This window comes from Microtus oregoni, unplaced genomic scaffold (assembly GCF_018167655.1).
Source record: "Microtus oregoni isolate MIOR12 unplaced genomic scaffold, Mior012 000226F_ref0000253, whole genome shotgun sequence".
Taxonomy (NCBI): Eukaryota; Metazoa; Chordata; class Mammalia; order Rodentia; family Cricetidae; genus Microtus; species Microtus oregoni.
Window position 1 is genome coordinate 57228 of NW_024544893.1, and position 17743 is coordinate 74970.

General features: G+C 47.9%; 1 protein-coding gene across 1 annotated transcript; it reads left to right on the plus strand.

Moving 5' to 3' along the window:
• The first annotated feature begins 1435 nt into the window (after positions 1-1435).
• Positions 1436-17156, plus strand: LOC121445604 (cholesterol side-chain cleavage enzyme, mitochondrial). The gene is made up of 9 exons (XM_041647753.1): positions 1436-1695; positions 5219-5374; positions 8792-8991; positions 10012-10215; positions 11628-11785; positions 15370-15536; positions 15806-15884; positions 16383-16580; positions 17001-17156. Exons 1-9 carry the CDS (start codon positions 1436-1438, stop codon positions 17154-17156), a joined length of 1578 nt encoding a protein of 525 aa, XP_041503687.1.
• The last annotated feature ends 587 nt before the right edge of the window (positions 17157-17743 follow it).

Sequence of the window (17743 nt, forward strand, 5' to 3'; positions counted from 1 at the left end):
GACTGTGAGTCTCCCAGGCAAGCATCACTATAGCCGATGTCTCCTGCATTTTCTTAGCAGGCATGCCCTCTGTCCACAGTGGCACTCTCCTTCTCACGGTACCTAAGGAGAGCAAAAGCCCCACCAAAACTTAGCTTGGGTTTAACTCAATGAGTTGGGGTTTTCTTTTTAAAGACACCCTGTTTTTCATAAGAAGAATAATCTGTTAGGAAAAAAAACCCACAAATTTTTATTAGCCTTTTCATGGAGTAACATTCAGTAAAATTAAAACAACAACAACAACAACAAACGAACAGACAGTTGAACAAACCAAGAGCTAGGCTTGGTGACCATGCCTTCCATCTCAGCACTTAGGAGGCAGAGGCAGGTAGATCTCTGTCTGTTTGAGGTTAGCCTGATCTACATAGCGAGTTCTAGGCTAGCCAGGGCTACGTGGTGAGACCCTATTTAAATCAATAACAAGGGTGTATGTAGCTCAGTGAGTTTTGACATAGGTAAGCATGAGCTGAAGGAAGAAAATGTCGAGCTGGGTGCTGAGCTGGGTGTGGTAGAGCATACACACCTATAATCCTAGTACTTGGGAGCAAAGAGAAAGGTGGGTTGCCTAGGTTAGGTAACATAGTAAGATCCTGCTTCCAAAAGCAAAAGAGGAAAGAGCATTTCTGGCGCAGTGGTGCATGCAGATAAGCCCAGGACTCAGGACACTGAGGCGGCGGGATCTCAGAATCAAGATGGAAATAATAAAGCAACACTTGCTAGTCCAGAGAACATGGAATTTGTTTTGTTTGACAAGAAGAAAAAGAAAAGTAGAACTTCAAGAATTAGGGAACTATTCAAGATCAGCTAATAATCAATCATTTGTGAGTCCTGGGGCCACGAGAAAGTGGCCTGCTGTCCCACAGCTGGCCGTGTGGTCAGTCCCTCCTGACCTATGACCTCAGGCTACTGCTCATCTTCCAGGATGTTCGTCAGCACCGGAACTCTACCTAGCATCCAGCAGAAGGCCTTTTCCTGTAAAGCCGCGGGCAATGAGAACAAACCCAAGTGCTGAAAAGGACCTGGAGCCCAGAAGGAACTAGTGTCAGTCAGGAGGCTTAAGCCTCCTTTTCTTCCCCTGAAGGTAGAGATAGCAAACTTGCCTTTTAGGGTATCTAGAGGGTAGTGATCTTGGGGGCCCATAGGGTGGATGCTGACGTCAGAGGCCTGGAGTCCTCTGCCTGTGTTTGCTTATCCCAACTACAGATCTATCAGATAGAGCGTTGGAAAGTTCACTCTCTGAGTTTGGGAGGGGCTGTGTGGGCCCAGCCCTCCGGAGGAGGAGGGGGTAGGTCAGAGCTCCCTTGACTTCCCTCCCGGCCTTGAGCTAGTGGTTATAAGTGTGGAGGTTAGGGGTAGAGACAGGCACACGGCAGGAAGTGGCAGTCGTGTGTACAGTATGCTGGCCAAGGGACTTTCCTTGCGCTCAGTGCTGGTCAAATGCTGCCAACCTTTCTTGAGCCCTACCTGGCAGGGGCCAGTGCTGGCCATTGGAGGGGAAGCTGGCATCTCTACTAATAGTCCTCGGCCTTTCAGTGAGATCCCTTCCCCCAGTGACAATGGCTGGCTAAACCTGTACCACTTTTGGAAGAAGAATGGCACACACAGAATCCACTATCATCAAATACAGAATTTCCAGAAGTACGGCCCCATTTACAGGTAAGCCTGGCAGAGGGCAGAGGCAGGTATATGGGAGACACAGGGCCCCAGACAGGCTCAAACATTCTGCTTGGGGTCTCAGACTTGTGTCTACGTTCTTTCATTTCTTCAAGCCTAGGGATGGTGGTAAGAGAAGCATAGACCCTCCCAATTTATGGCCCCAAGATTTCAGCTTTCTCCTTTCCCAGTTCCTTGCAGGAAGTGCTGTGAGCAAACACACCTCCAATGCCCCCTTCACCTACCGTCCTCCAGACAAAAAGACCAGCTGGCTCTCTCTACCTTCGGGGGGAGCTAGCTTTAGGTTCCCTGACTACTGGCTAAGCTCCCACCCCGCTTCAGGGCCAACCTCAGCTCCAGGCCCTTTGTGACTCCACACAAGTTGGTTTCCTAAGCATCTTCTAGGAGCAATGACCTTGTGGTCCGTGGCTTCTGAAATCTGTCTGTGGCCTATCCTCGCTTAACAGTACTTGTGGTCAGAAGTCTGTAGGCTACTTGTGGGCTTTTTTTCTTCTTTTCTTTTCTTTTCTTTTTTCTTTTTGGAGCTACTTCAAGAGATGGGCGGTGCCACAGTCGTCAGGGAGCATGGAGGGCGATGCATTTCATCCTAAATGACCAGATCCTTAGCTCTGCTTTCAAGCAGCCCCAGTCAGAATGCCTTCTTCCATCAGCTGCTCTTGCGGTCACTTTCATCTGAGTGTTGTGCTGTGTCCCTTGAAGTTGGCGTTTTCACCCCTACCGTATCTCCACTTTCTGGAAAGAGAAGGGACTTACCAAGGTCGTAGATCATCAGACTTAAACGAATACTAGAAATCCAGTTTGTGCATCGCCTTGCTCCACATCAGGGTGATGCCACAGTTTATAGACTGGAAGGTAGCAAGCACTAAAAGGGAGGGACTCAAAGCACCACCCTCATGGTCCCCTCACCCCCATACCATGAAGGCTCCTTGCAGTCTTTGGAGAATGGCTGAGAAAATCAGGGATGCATGAATGAATAATTGAAATCACATCCGTCCTTAACCTATATGGTCCTTTAGTACCACGAAGACTGACTACTGTGTGTGTCATGTGGAGTTGCTTCCCCAATGCATTCAATAGTTTTTCTCGTCCCTCTATTTGGTTTATTTTTTGTTTGTTTGTTTTTCAAGATAGAGTTTCTCTGTGTAGCTTTGGAGCCTGCCCTGGTTGTAGACTAGGTTGGCCTCAAACTCACAGAGATCTGCCTGACTCTTCCTCCCGAGTGCTGGGACTAAAGGTGTGTGCCACCACTGCCCGGCTCCTTTTGTCTCTTTAAAACGATTTAAAATAGCAGTACAATAGACCATGTGTATGGACAGCTACGTTTTGAGGACAGACTTTAAGTGAGCGTTGAGCTCACACCCTTAGATACAATGTTCTGATGAGTGTCTGTCTTTCAGGTATTCTGTTGATGTCAGATCGTCCCCTTGGGCTCAAGTCTCAGAAGTGAGGCTGATGATCCTGACAGTATTTCAAGGCCTTTTAGGATGTAGCAAATATGGGATTGGATAGTGGAAGCTGGAAAAACACTGAAGGGGTGTTTTCTAGAGGCCATGAACAAGCTGAGGAAGGCCATGGCTTATGAAGGTGGGCCTGGGCTTAGACTCTGAGACAAAAACTGTGCATTCCAGGAGGAGGATGAAGGAGAAAGAGGGAGAAATTAGGAGATAAGGAACACACACACACACACACACACACACACACACACACACACACACGGGAGGGAGACTTGAAGTACAGTGATGAAATGGTCAAGAGGGAAGGAGCCAGAGATAGGAGAGAGGAACGAGAGATGGAAGGACAGAGATAGAGGGATAAAGGGGGGAGAGGGAGGGGAGAGAGAGAGAGGAGAGGAAGGACAGCTAGAAAGAGGGAAGGAGAGAAAGAGAAAGAGGGAGGAAGAATAGAGAGGAAGGGAAAAGGAAGGGGAAGGGAAGAAGGGGTGTCAGGAAGGGGGAGAGGAAACACCTAACTTGTGTCTTATGTGTATAGATATTTGTTTTCTTATAAATCAGTGGATTGTTCTTAGGAAAAAGGTGGTGTAAACAAGAGGCAGACTCTCCTGTGGCCTTTTAGTAGTTGCGTGTGTGTGTGTGTGTGTGTGTGTGTGTGTGTGTGTGTGAGAGAGAGATAGTGGGGGGAGGAATGGGGAGAGAGAGAGAGACTTACACACACAAGTGTATTGCCTCAGAGCTCTGGGAGTTAGACCCTGTGTAACATCAAGGTGCATCCGGAAGACTGGCTTCTTCTGGGATTACTCTCCTCAGCCTTGAGACCAGTCTTTTCACCTAGACACCGAGTCTTTCTTTTTCACGTCTCTGTTAGAATATGTTTCTCTTAGAAGGACACCCGGTCATGCGTACAGTTGTGTGTTCCTGGGGACTGGCTGTTAGAAGGACATCCGGCCATGCGTACAGTTGTGTGTTCCTGGGGACTGGCTGTTAGAAGGACATCCGATCATGCGTACAGTTGTGTGTTCCTGGGCACTGACTGCAAAGCGCTCTGTGGGCCCTGTCACCTGTCAGCTTCATCCATACTTGGGACTTGATTTTTTTTCTTCTTCTGCAGTTTTAAACAAACTTTAGAGTCAAACATGACACATATACCTATGACCACTGTAGCTCTTCCCGAGGGACCACGTCATGGACACTATCCTGCCTCACACAGCATACCCCAGGACCAGCCAAGCCCCGTCCCAAACCTTCCATTTGTAACCATGTCTACAAACTAAGTCTTTGTCTTTAAACAAAGCTTTAGCTTAGATATTAATTAGGCGGAAATGTGTGCAGTGAGGAGACAGGTGCGCATAAGTGCAGTTGCCCTCAGAGGCCAGGAGGGGGTGTTGGGTCTCCTGGAGTTATCCAATATGGGTGCTGGGGACCCAGCAAGAGTGGTATAGGCTTGGGACTGGAGCAATGGCTCAGAGGTTAAGAGCAATGGCTACTCTTCCAGATCTCCTGAGTTCAATTCCCTGCAACCACATGGTGGCTCACAACCATCTATAATGAGATCTGGTGATCTCTTCTGGCCTGCAGGCAGAGCACTGCATATGTAATAAATAAATCTTCTAAAAAAGAGTGGTATAGGCTCCTAGTTACTGAGTCATCGCATCAGCCCTGAAGTATTACGTGAAGGGCAGTATCTACACTGAATTACAGTTCTACAGGGGCCCGCTGGCCTGGAGCATGGGAGATGCAGGACATTCACTGCAGGGTAACATGGAAGTGTGCTATGGCTCCAAGTTCAGCAGGACAAGAAGACTCAGCATGGGTAGGCATGGTTACAAATGGAAGGTTTGGGATGGGCTAGACTGCTCCTGAGGTATGCTGTGTGAGGCAGGATAGTGTTCATGAAGTGGTCCTGTGGGAGGAGTCACAGTGGTCATAGGTATATGTGTCACGTTGGGCTCCTCAGCAGTTCCATGAGACTGAAGGCACATCTGTCTCCGTTTCATAGAGGAAACCGAGGCTGACCCAGTTCCAACATCAGTCTCCCTCATTTTTTCCAGGGAGAAGCTTGGCAGCGTGGAGTCTGTTTATATTCTGGACCCTGAAGACGCAGAACTGCTGTTTTTACACGAGGGTCCCTACCCAGAACGATACATTTTGCCCCCCTGGCTTGCCTATCACCAGTATTACCAGAAGCCCATTGGGATCCTGTTTAAGTGAGTTCTGAGTGAACCCTGCGTGTATGGAGGGTGTTGGAGGGGGAGAGAGTGGGTCTTCTCATCTTCCTGCTCCATGAGGCAAAAGATGGTGATGATGATGGCGATGGTGGTGATGATAGGGAATTGTGCTGCAGACTTACGGGGAGGTGTCAGGCTGAGGTTCTTCATGAGTGGCGAAGGACTTTTCTGAGTTCTCACTAATTGCTTTAAACATGAAGTGCCTCTTTATCAAGCACCTGCTGAGTACCAGGCCTTGTGCCAGGTGTTGGCAGCACAGTGGTTAATAAAGTGGGGTCCTGACAGCCTGCAGGAGCTGTGAGAAGCAGCAAATCCATCAGAGAAGTGTAGACACTGTTTTCTACCAATCTGCTTGTTGAAAAATGTATTTATATATTGCTGGGGTTGAGCCTTGGCTCTGGTTCAGGTCCTGAGGAGGGGAAGGGGCGTTGGCACAAGGAAAACTTCTGACCACCAAATGGATTGAACTCAAGTGGCTCTGAATAGTTCAAGCCATATTTATTTATACTTAACAGAGTTTTTCTTATCAGGCTTACATGAACAGCTTTATTATTGGCTCCTATTTTTGACTTTAAGAAATACATCATACTTTAAGGAATACATTGTAGTCTTTATGAAAGCCCCCATTGTTCCCCCTTATGCTTCCCCAAATACACTTTCCCACCCCCCTACATAACCATATTCCAGACAGAAAGTTCAGCATTTTTGCAAGCTTAACTAAATATGGAGACAGACACATCCTGCACTCACAGCGCTTAAGTCAGCTGGCAGCTACTTGTGGTTACCAAGTTAAAAAGTAATAGACACAGGTACAGTGCTTTAAGAACAACAATATTCAAACCCAAACAATTCTCTCATATCTGCAAGATATGCTTTGATACAGTCCCCCTTTCTACAAGAGGGTACCATGTCTCAATCTCTGTAAGAGGCAGACATTGATAAAGCTCCCTTTTCCCATCTCACTATACCATACTTCTTCCACCAATATGAGCTCCTGTGTATAGTAAAGATGAATCCACCAATTCCAAAGTTTGCATTGTATTTTTTCCTCTTGGAGCATACCAGATCCTATCAATGATTCTAGGGTTGGTGTCCAGGGAACTTCCTCTCAACAGTAGGCACCATGTGTATTCCTGAGACTTTTTCCCTATTCTGTGCGTGCATATCTTACTCTCCTCTCCACAACTGTGAGACATGGTTAATGTCCCAAGTGGTGTTTTCTCATATGAACTCAACTATCTCCATTGGGTCAGAAAAGTTCCTAGGATTAGGAATTCCAGATAAGAGACTTGAGAAATGTTAGCCCCCTGCTGAATCTTAGAGGAAAATATTTGAGAAAGAGCAGAATTTCCAGAGAAAATTACAGTTGTATCATGAGACTGACAAAGTAAAACTGAAAAACACCCAAAGAAACAATAATATAATGAGAGAGAAAAGAGTCTGTAAGCTGCATGAATTTTGCAAATTCGTATGCTGTCCCGTGGACTAGTGAGAGTCAGTTTCCATGTGTGCTTTGCCCCGAGGAAACCCACTGGACAGTCATGTGTTGATCTGAGACTAGGCTGCACATATCCTAACCATATATATATATATATATATATATATATACACATATATACACATATATATGTTTGTATATATATATATATGCAAACACTATATATGCATATAACACACACACTCACACATTTCCTCTATATAGCCTAGAACTTCCTACAAGTTGCTATGTAGACCAGGTTGGCCCCAACCCACAGACATCAGCCTGTCTCTGCCTCCCTTAAAGATGAAAGACATGTACCACCACACCAGTCATCACTGAAAAATTTAAATATGACTTGATCAAGGGCTGGCAAGGCCTTGGAGAAGCTGAGCTCTCTGGAGTAGCTGCTTCTCTCGTCAGCTGTGGAGGGAGCAGAAACCAGGCCTCTGTGTGGACAGTGCTTGGATCTTATCTCCTGAGACTGACTATTCCCAGGGGACACGATGACTGTGATCCATGCAGTGTTTCTAACTTTAGGGACATATGCCACAGAGTAGTTCCCCCAGGAGACATGGACTAGAATGCTTCTCCTGTGAGAAAACATTAGAAAACACAGAAAAACCAGGAAGCTTCCTAGCTGGTTGAGAGGGTGGTGGACAAGAAGGTAGCACGTACCAGTCACCATGTATGGACTTGGGTCCACAACAGAACTCTTCCGAAACGTAAAACTGAGTACAGAAGGCAAGTGCCCCCAACTCTGACAGGTGTTTTAAAAATCTGGAAATAACTGTACACTTTTAAAGTATCTTTTAGGAGTATATTTAGATTCAGTAAAACCATACACAAAAAAGGGGGCAGGGACTCAGGCTAGGGAGCTCTCCAAGTGGCGAAGGTGTCCATGGGAGGACAAGGTAGGCTGGCGCCCTGAGTTTACAACATTCTTTGCGCCAAAGTTTTTATTTTTTAAATCCATGAATGTGTGTGTATGTCTGTGTGAGTGCATGCCATGTGTATACAGGTGCCCCTGAAGGCTAGGAGAGGACACTGGGTCCTTTGGAGTTATGGTACATGGTTGTGAGTTGCTCTACAGGAATGCTGGGAACTGAACAAGAGCAAGAGCCATAAGCCATCTTGGCAGCTCACAACAACATTTTTAGACAAGCCAGCTCCCAAATTAGGGAATGAGCTTTGCATAGGTTATTTTTTTAATGTGTGTCATGAATTGAAATTTTAAATAAAAATTGTATTTATGTGTGTACATACATGTGTATGTGTGTGGACACAAGCACACCATTGCACACGTGTGGTAGTCTAAGAATATGTTGTGGGAGTCATGTCTCTCCTTATATCATGTGGGTCCCAGGACTTGAGCTCAGATCTTCAGGCTTAGTGCTAAACACCTTTACCTGCTCAGATCCTAATCTCAAGGTTTTTATAAATGATTCTCAGTAGCTGGGGTTCCCAACGTAGTGAATTCTCAGATACTTTGGGGAGAAAAGGTCAGTTGGCTTCACCTGTGTGGGAATGAGAAAGATGAACGAGAAGGGTCTTCAATGGCAAGGCTGTGTAAGGATCAGAAGGCAGAGGAATACATGGAAGATGGGCTTAGAGGGGGGGGTCAACTCAGACAACTCAGAGTTACTTCAAAGGAGATAAGCGTTTCGGGGTTCTTGGTGGTGGTGGGTGGCAGCGGCAGCTGTCAGGGTGGAAGACAGTTAGCTTTTGTTCTCTGTTGCCAGCTCTGGTCCATTCTCCTCTCCTAGGCCAGGGAGGGCGGGGAGGGATCAAGAGACAACCGTGAATATTGGGGAGTCGGGGAGATAGTGATGGTGCAGGCTCTGAAAACTAGAGAGCCCATCCAGTGCCTCTGCCAGGCCTGGACTCTGTGACCATGAGGTGGACGTGTTTTTCCCCAGGAAGTCAGAAGCTTGGAAGAAAGATCGAATTATCTTAAACCAGGAGGTGATGACCCGCGACGCCATCAAGAACTTCATGCCCCTGATTGAAGGTGTAGCTCGTGACTTCACCAAGGTCTTGCACAGGCGCATCAAGGAGCAGAACTCTGGAAAATTTTCAGGGGACATCAGTGGTGACCTGTTCCGGTTTTCCTTTGAGTGTAAGGGTCTTACACTTGGCTGGAGGGAGTCGGGGCCAGGGAGCCAGCTTGCAGTTCTATGTATGGGGTTGGCTTCTTTTTTTTTTTTTTTTTTTTGGTTTTTTTTCGAGACAGGGTTTCTCTGTGGCTTTGGAGCCTGTCCTGGAACTAGCTCTGTAGACCAGGCTGATTTGGAACTCACAGAGATCCGCCTGCCTCTGCCTCCCGAGTGCTGGGATTAAAGGCGTGCGCCACCATCGCCCGGCCTGGGTTGGCTTCTTGAATATGCTCTACTGTCTGTCACCCGGGAGGTAGCCAGGTTCCTCTCGTCTGACATTCATGTTGTGGGGTCCCCCAAACATAGATCTTCCATGCCACCATCCTCCAAAAGCCAGAGCTTGGCCTGGTCCTTCATGCTGCTGGTCTCCCCCTCCTAGAAACAGACCTCTGAAGTTGAGCAGGACAGAGGAGGCCTTCATGGTTGATCTGAGCTGGGTGTGGACAGACACCTAGAAGTTATTCCGACTGGATAAGGTAGTCAGGCAGCTTAGACCAGGCAACAGTGCATGCATGTGGCTTAGTGGAGGTCATATGAGGCCTGTAGGAGATTTGGGGTACCCTGGGTATGAACTTGGCATTCAAATTCTTCATGTGATAGTTGAGAAAATTTGAAGGTGGTTGTGATCTTTTAGCTCTAAAAAGATTGAGTCTTGGGTAACTCAGACTGATATCCCAAGTCTCTCAGCTCATGTGTGACATAGTGAATTCAGTCAATTACAAGGGGAAATCCCTCTTGGACAGTTTTGTCCTGATTCATTTCATCCTGTACATGCTTCCCACAAAAGCATCCTTTTCGGGGCCTCCCAATGAGGGACCTGAGTGCCTTCTTTCATCCTTCGGGGTTCAGGTCTCCGTTGGAGGAAGCTGAGGATGAGGGAGAGCTCCTGTGTGTGGTGGGCGTGGGTGGAGATAATTCTGGGAGCTGAGGTTCTCATATAGCCAGGTTGGAAGGGGGTCTTCAGCCTCAGCCTCCCGCTGCAGCTGTCACCAGTGTCGTGTTTGGAGACCGCCTGGGGATGTTGGAGGAGATCGTGGACCCTGAATCCCAGCGGTTCATCGATGCTGTCTACCAGATGTTCCACACTAGTGCCCCCATGCTCATCCTGCCTCCAGAACTCTTTCGATTCTTCAGAACTAAGATCTGGAAGGACCATGCGGCTGCCTGGGATGTGATTTTTGATAAAGGTGAGGACTCCTCTGGCAATAATCAGGAAATGGGGTCACCAAACAGAGAGTGCATCTAGCTGAATCCCTGGCCTCAGGTTGCCTCTTTGTTTCAAGATTAGTCAATGGGTGCTAATTTCCCATTGAGGAAACTTCTGGTGAGAGGGATGAGTGTCAGGGCTGAAGGCTGACTATTGGAGGGTTTTTTTTTTTTTTCTGGAGAAGGGGGAGTAAAGATGTCCATGGTGTTTCTTAACAGGTCTCATGACTAGGGGTGGAGACATGGCTCAGCAGTTAAGAACACTTGCTGGTCTTAGAGAGCTTGAATTCTAGGACTCATATTAGGAGGCTCACAACTTCCTGTAACTCCAGCTCCAGGGGATTTGATGGGCTTTTCTGTCCTCCACAGGCGCCTACACACACACACACACACACACACACACACACACACACACACACACACGACAAATACACATGTACACTTCATTTAAAAAAAATAAGCCCTTAAAAAACCCCTTTTTAAAAAGTTGCTCGTTATCTATAGAGTTGATGGCTGGTGTCTGCGCCATAGTTGTCTGAGTGACAGAAGGCTTAGGGGAAGAGCTAGGGCCTATTGAGAGGGGAAGGTTGATGGATAAAACTGCCTGGGGTGTGGGGACATCAAATGTCACCTTGACCATCAGTCCCTACAGAAGCTTGGGCAATCAACCAACTCTGCCCATTCAGTAAAGTGCTTGCTTGCAAGTGTGAAGACCTGAGTTCAATTTCCAGGACTCATAGTAATGTTTGCTTGTACTACAGCTCCCAGTGCTGGGAGACTGAGACATGTGGCTTCCTGGGGTTCACTGGCCAGCTACCCTAGACACTAGGTGAGTTCCAGACCAATGAGAGACCCCACCTCAAAGAAACAAAGTTCATGAGGGTACCTCTACATACATATGCGAACCTGCACACATAGGTTCTCTCTCTCTCTCTCTCTCTCTCTCTCTCTCTCTCTCTCACACACACACACACACACACACACACAGTGGGGAAGATCTAGAATTAAATGACAAGGGCTGGAAAACTGGCTTGGTTGTTAAGAGTGCTGGCTGCCCTCCCAGAGGACTCTGGTTCAACTCCTAATCTACATGGTATCCTATAACTGTGTGTGACTCCAGTCCCAGGGATCCAGCACCCTCCTCTGGCCTTTATGGACATGGCACACACATGGTGCACAGACATCTGTGCAGGCAAAACATTAACACACATGAAGTGAAAAAAATTAAGGGAAAGAATTAAATGACAAAACAAATATGAAGGGGTTAGTACAAGAATGGAGGCTTAGTAAAATGGCTGCCTACTGGTAGGGGTTCCGGACTATCAAGCCCCTGGCACCCTCCCACCCTCCCACCTACAGGGAGCCTCACTCTGTTCCTCCTCCTGCTCCACAGCTGATGAATACACTCAGAACTTCTACTGGGAGTTACGGCACAAGCAAGACTTCAACCAGTACCCTGGTGTCCTCTATAGCCTCCTGAGTGGTAACAAGATGTCCTTCAAGAACATCCAGGCCAACATTACGGAGATGCTGGCAGGAGGAGTGGACACGGTGAGTGCTATAGGGCCTGGCATGGGCTTCCTGGTGCCCACATGCTCCCTTCCCCACCAGCTGCCTTGTCAGAAGCACTGCTGTTAATACGAGGGGCTGGGTACACATGCATGATATGCTTCTCTCTCTTGGTGCCAGGCCCTAAATGGTAGTCTTTTAGAAGGGTAACATTAAAGTCCTGCCATGAACCTGTTTGGGGAGGCTGCTTGTTTGTTCCTGACTGTCCAGACCTGAAATAATCACTCAGAAACCATATTATTTACAATATTGTTTTGCCAATAGCTTAAGTGTATTTCTGGCTAATTCTTATATCTTAAATTCACCCATCTCCATTAATCTGTGAATCGCCATGTGACTGTGGCTTACCGGGTAAAGTTCTGTCTGGTGTCTGTCTCTGGCAGGGCTACAGGGTTTCTCCCTGACTCTGCCTACTTTCTCCCAGCATTCAGTTTAGTTCTCCCACCTAGCTCTATTCTGTTAAGCCACTGGCCAAAACAGATTTATTCATTAACCAATAAATCAACATATAGACAGAAGGACCTCCTACACCAGGAACCAAACACTCTTCACAACCCATAGGGCAGGATCTGAGACTGACTCATCCGTGAGAAAGAAGGAATAACAGGTTCAGTTCCTGCATAGAACTTTGGTTGTTTTTGAGATGGGGGTTTCTGTAGCCCAGGGTGGCTTTGAACACACTATGTAGATAAGGTTGACTTTGAACTCTTGATCCTTCTGCCCCTACTCCCCGAATCTGGGGATTACAGGACTGCTATTACCATGTTCAATTTGTTAAAAAATTATTTTTTACATGTATGAGTGTTTTGCCTGCATATATATCTGCACCAAGTGAGTGCCTGGTGCCTGGGGAGGATAGAAAGTGGTGTTGGGTCCCTTGGAACTGGCATTACAGTTGTAAGCCACCATAGGGTTGCCAAACATTGAATCCTCTTAGTTGTGGAGCCGTCTCTCCTGCCCCACATTTGATTTTATGCAGTGCTGAGACCAAACCCAGGGCTTCTTGCATGGTAGGCAAGCATTCTGCCAGCTGAGCTGCATTTCCAGACCCTTTATGGTTTTCATCGTTGCTGTTTCAGATAAGTTCTGACGTAGAGTAAGTGGGCCTGGAATTCACTCTATAGGTCAGGCTGTCCTTGAACTCACATCAGTTCTTGTGCTTTGGGCTCCCAAGTGCTGGAATTAGTGTTCTCAGCCCAGAGAACTAAGCTCCCAGGAGACTGTTGTCTTGCGAGCGTAAGCCATATTAACAGCACAGTGTAGATGACACATTCTCTCACAGCTTGAAGCTATAAGCCATATCAAGGTGCGAGCAGGACTGGTTCATTCCGAGGCTTGACGGTGGCCATCTCCCTTGTGTCTACATGTGGGCATCCCTCATGACTTCTGTCTTGCCTTCTTCCTCTTCTTAGGACATCAGTGCCTGGGCTAGAGCCTACACCACGTCTCCCCTTTACCCCATAGTCTCCTTAGAGGGCATATCCAAATGCAGTCACTTATGAGATATTAATAGTTTAGATGAAGACATGTCTATTTGTGGCTGAAGGAAGGGTGATAACATGACTGTCATATGTCACAGGGCTAGATGGCAGAGGCATGCACAGCTACTGACCACTAGGAGAATTGAAAGGAGAATTGTTTGTGGGGATGGTGTTCAGTGTTGATCATGAGATTCCTCGCAGGGAGGCAGTTTTGATTCCAACTGTAATTGGAATATCATCATGACGTGATCTGCTTGCAAAGTTCCACTCTTGACATCTCCACACCATCTAAATGATTCTTATTTTGGTGTCTTCAGCCTCAAAGAGAAGAGTTAGCACAGGCCAACAAAGACCAATTGGCCTTGTGTACCAGCTTTTACAGATGTTCTTTGAGTGATCAGATGATGTTTTTAGAACGGAGTTGAGCAAGAATCTGACTCAGAGCTGAAGGTTGCAAAAAGACAGTGCTGTGGATGGAGACAGTGGGGGCCAAATTCTGGGTGGATCCTCCACCCTACGCCCTTGAAACATACCAACCTTTTAATTTATCCTGTGTCCTGTTGCCCAACAGACACCAAGGCCCCGTGACACTGTGGGGTCTATCACGGCCATCTTTTCTTTGTAGGTGAACAGTGGTACAGAGAGGTTAAACAGCTGGGCTGAGGCACACAGTTAGCAGAGTAGAATGAGCTACCTTGTTCGCCTGCTATCCTGGGTATCTACCCTGTAGCTGGCCTTGGAGGCTCTGAGGTCAGTGTTTTCAAGGAGTCTATTTGCTTTCCGGGTAGATAAGGAATTCTAGGAACTGCCTTGGGGAAGACTCCTCAGTGTCTACAGTGTCTGTTGCTAGGGCACTGGCCTTGTATTGGAGAGGTCATAGGAGAGATGCTAGGGGGGCAGCAGGCACATGTCCATGGAGCCTCCATACTTCATCTGCAGGCTCTGAGGAGCCAGGACTTAAAGCCAAGAAGTAACTTGACATTGTTTCCACTTTTATCTCTGCTGGGAAGATAGAGGTGTGCATATTTAAACCTTTTGGATAGAAATATGATCCTTGACAATGTGTCTACACTCCTCGTCCTCTGCCCCAGGAGGGAGTGTGGTCCAGGCTGAGGCCTCTGTCTGCTTAGTCTGCTGACCTGGGTGAGTCTGAGACTGTGGGGCTTGAGCAGAGTCACTGAGGCCTCCAGTGGAAGACCAACGGCTGCAGCCTCTGCTTCTCGTTGAAGTTACATTGTGAATCCCAGTACGTCTTTTGCACTAACTGCAACAAAGATGGAGAACAGATCTGTGGTCTGGCTTAAGGATGGTTGAGTCTTGTTTTCTGTTATTGCGGTTAATACTGAGACTCAGTTGTCTCTCAGTGACACCAAAGGAATGACAGTCATTTCAGTGGATAAATTTGTTTTGTTTTGTTTTATTTCATTTTGCTTTTTGAGACAGGGTTTCTCTGTGTAGCCCTGGCTGTCCTGGAACTCACTCTGTAGACCAAGTTGACCTTGAACTCAGAGATCTGCCTGCTCTGCCTCTCAAGTGTTGGGATTAAAGGCCTGTGCCACTATGCCTTTGACATGGGTAGACAAACCTTACAGAAGTATAAATGTGGTTTCTGGAAGCCTCTGGAGCCCTCTGGAAGAGGACATTGGCTGTGTAGCTCTGTTGGTTAGGAGATGAAAGAGAGCTGGGTTCACACGGGATGAAGGCAGAGGCAAATCCTGCTCTGAACATCCATCCCTTGGCATTAACTATTTTTGAGCCAGTGTATCAGGTAGCCCAGGCTGACCTTGAACTTATGTAACTGAGGATAACATCCTGCCTCCCAAATGTACCAACGCAACCAGTTTATATGGTACTGGGGACTGAACTCCAGACCTTGTGCATGTTAGGCAAGCACTCCATCACAAGCTCCCTACCTGGACACCAAGAAAACCTTAAACATTGTTCTTTCAAAGGTTTTGCAACTGGTCTTGGATATGGGGGGTTGAGAGTAGAAGACAGGGAAGTTCTTTAAGGTAGGTCATAGACACTGTGTTACCTTGAAGTGACGGGCCTTCCTGGCTTTTGCAATCTTTGTATTTCTACCAGACATCCATGACCCTGCTGTGGATCTTTTACGAGATGGCACACAACTTGAAAGTACAGGAGATGCTGCGGGCAGAGGTTCTGGCTGCCCGGCGCCAGGCCCAGGGCGATATGGTCAAGATGGTGCAGTTGGTCCCACTTCTAAAAGCCAGCATCAAGGAGACCCTGAGGCAAGTCTAGCAAACCCATGCCTCCCCATCCCCAAGCCCCTGGGGAAGGGTTCCAGGGATGGGCTAGTGGAGGAGAGTAGAAATAGGAAGGGAGAAGTGTGGAAGGGGTGAATAGGACTGGGGAGTGAGAACTAGAACCAAGTCCTGCCTTAGTTTCTCCCTGTAGTCGGGGGAGCTGCAATGCTAGGTTGGTGTGGGAGTCAGGGTAGGGGATACATCCCTGTTCCAGGATCTGAGGCCATCTATCTCTGACGGTCCTCTTTCTGCAGGCTCCACCCCATTGCTGTGACCTTGCAGAGGTATCTTGCAAATGATGTGGTGCTTCATAATTACAAGATTCCTGCCAAGGTAGGACTCAGGGGCTCTGTTAGTCACACAGAGGAGAGGAGAGAGCAGGATTCAATTCTAACTAGATGGTGGTGATGGGGGCTTCTCTCTGGGCCTTTCTTCCTGATGCTGGGGCATTGGTGGGGCACTCAGATGCGGCAATCTCAGTTTGCGTGAACAGTAGTGGCAGTGGGCATGATGGGTAATGAATTCTGGAGTTCAGGGCTACAAGGCTAACCTGGCTGGTATTTCTGGGTTGAGGTATGGCAAGGGTTGAGAACAGCATAGGAAAACCCCATGGGTTCTTCCTTAGCTTTTTGTCTTCAGCCTTCATCAAGGTTCACAGAGGGGTAGGAGTCCTGTTTGAAGCTACACAGTGGGCAGAAGGCCCTGCTCTGTCCTGTCTTGGATAGCTGGGAAGCTAGGCTTGGAAGCAGGGTCCCAAGGAAGCTGGGGTTAGGGTTGTACTCGGAATGGTGGGGAGCTGGAACCACTCAGACTTTGTTACCTTGCTCCTAGACATTGGTGCAGGTGTCTATCTACGCCATGGGCCGAGAACCCAGCTACTTCTCCAACCCAGACAAGTTTGACCCAACTCGCTGGCTGGAAAAAAGCAAAAATAACACCCACTTCCGGTACTTGGGCTTTGGCTGGGGTGTTAGACAGTGTCTGGGCCGGCGGATTGCGGAGCTGGAGATGACCATCCTCCTCATCAACGTGAGTGGGGCTCTGGGACATGGCAGCACCCTGGGAAGTCATCAACATTCCTCCCTCCATCTCAGAATTCAGGGAGTGCAGCCTCAGGGCTCACCAATCTACCCCAACTCCCAACTGCCTCCTCATTTGGACTAACCTACTTCTTACCTATCCGTTGACGTCCCTTGAGCATCTATCTATCTGTCCACACTCAGGAGGTGAAGTGGGAGACGTTGCTCAACATATTAGTTAAGGTCAAAGGTAAAGTCATGGAACAGAGCTCGCAGGACCCATTTAGACGTGGTGAGAGTGAATAATTTGTGGCATGTTCTTTAGCTCATACTCAACATAACAACCCTGTGCGTAGAGATGTCGAGTGGGTGTGACCTAGGGGAGACAAATCCTCCTTTCCATTCCTCAAGCCTACCTCCTCTTCTTCAGGTGCTGGAGAACTTCAGAATTGAAGTTCAAAGTCTCTCTGATGTGGGGACCAAGTTCGGTCTCCTCCTGTTGCCTGAGAAGCCCATCCTCTTCAACTTCCAGCCTCTCAAGAAGGACCTCGACACCACCATGATCAGACAGGGTGGCACTGTCTGAACTGCAGGCTGGAGTCACATGGGGCGATGGCCCTATGGGGGCCTTTGGGCAGGTGTCTCTGTCTGCAGAAACACCTGCTCCCTTTGGATGGTTCTGAGCTCTCAGGGGCTACCTGCTTAGGTTAGCTGGGTCCTCCTCTTCTTTATCCACTCTCCTCCTTTACTTACCCAGAAAGTTAATAAACAGATGAACTCTGCAGAGTGTTTTCGTTCCTAGAAGATCTCTAAGACATTCATTACCCCCATGGAGATGAACCCTGATCCTTGGTCAGCAGTGGGATGAGTGGCATTTAGCAAGATGGGAAGCTGTTGTGCAGCCCAACTGTGATCCCCCCCCCCCCCCATCAGTTCAGGAGTTAGCAGAATCGACACTGAGATCGCTAAGGGATCTAAATGAGATCTATCAGGAGAGGCTAGTACCATCAATCCAGCAGTTATCAACGGACCCAGGGAGCTCTGCTGTGGGGACAGGGTGGCCAGGGAGATGTGAGTAATCCCTGTCCTCCTGCGTGGAACCGCATGTGGTGAAACATCACGACGCTAAGAGGCTGAAGTGAGGTGATGGGGCCTGACGACAGAAGGCCAAAA

What these genes read in the sequence shown, in the direction of transcription:
- LOC121445604 (XM_041647753.1), top strand. Translation starts at nt 1,436, where the DNA reads ATGCTGGCCAAGGGACTTTCCTTGCGCTCAGTGCTGGTCAAATGCTGC. An exon ending in GTTCCGGTTTTCCTTTGAGT is followed by an intron (nt 8,992 to 10,011) that starts GTAAGGGTCTTA and finishes CTCCCGCTGCAG; the next exon opens with CTGTCACCAGTGTCGTGTTT. An exon ending in GGATGTGATTTTTGATAAAG is followed by an intron (nt 10,216 to 11,627) that starts GTGAGGACTCCT and finishes CCTGCTCCACAG; the next exon opens with CTGATGAATACACTCAGAAC.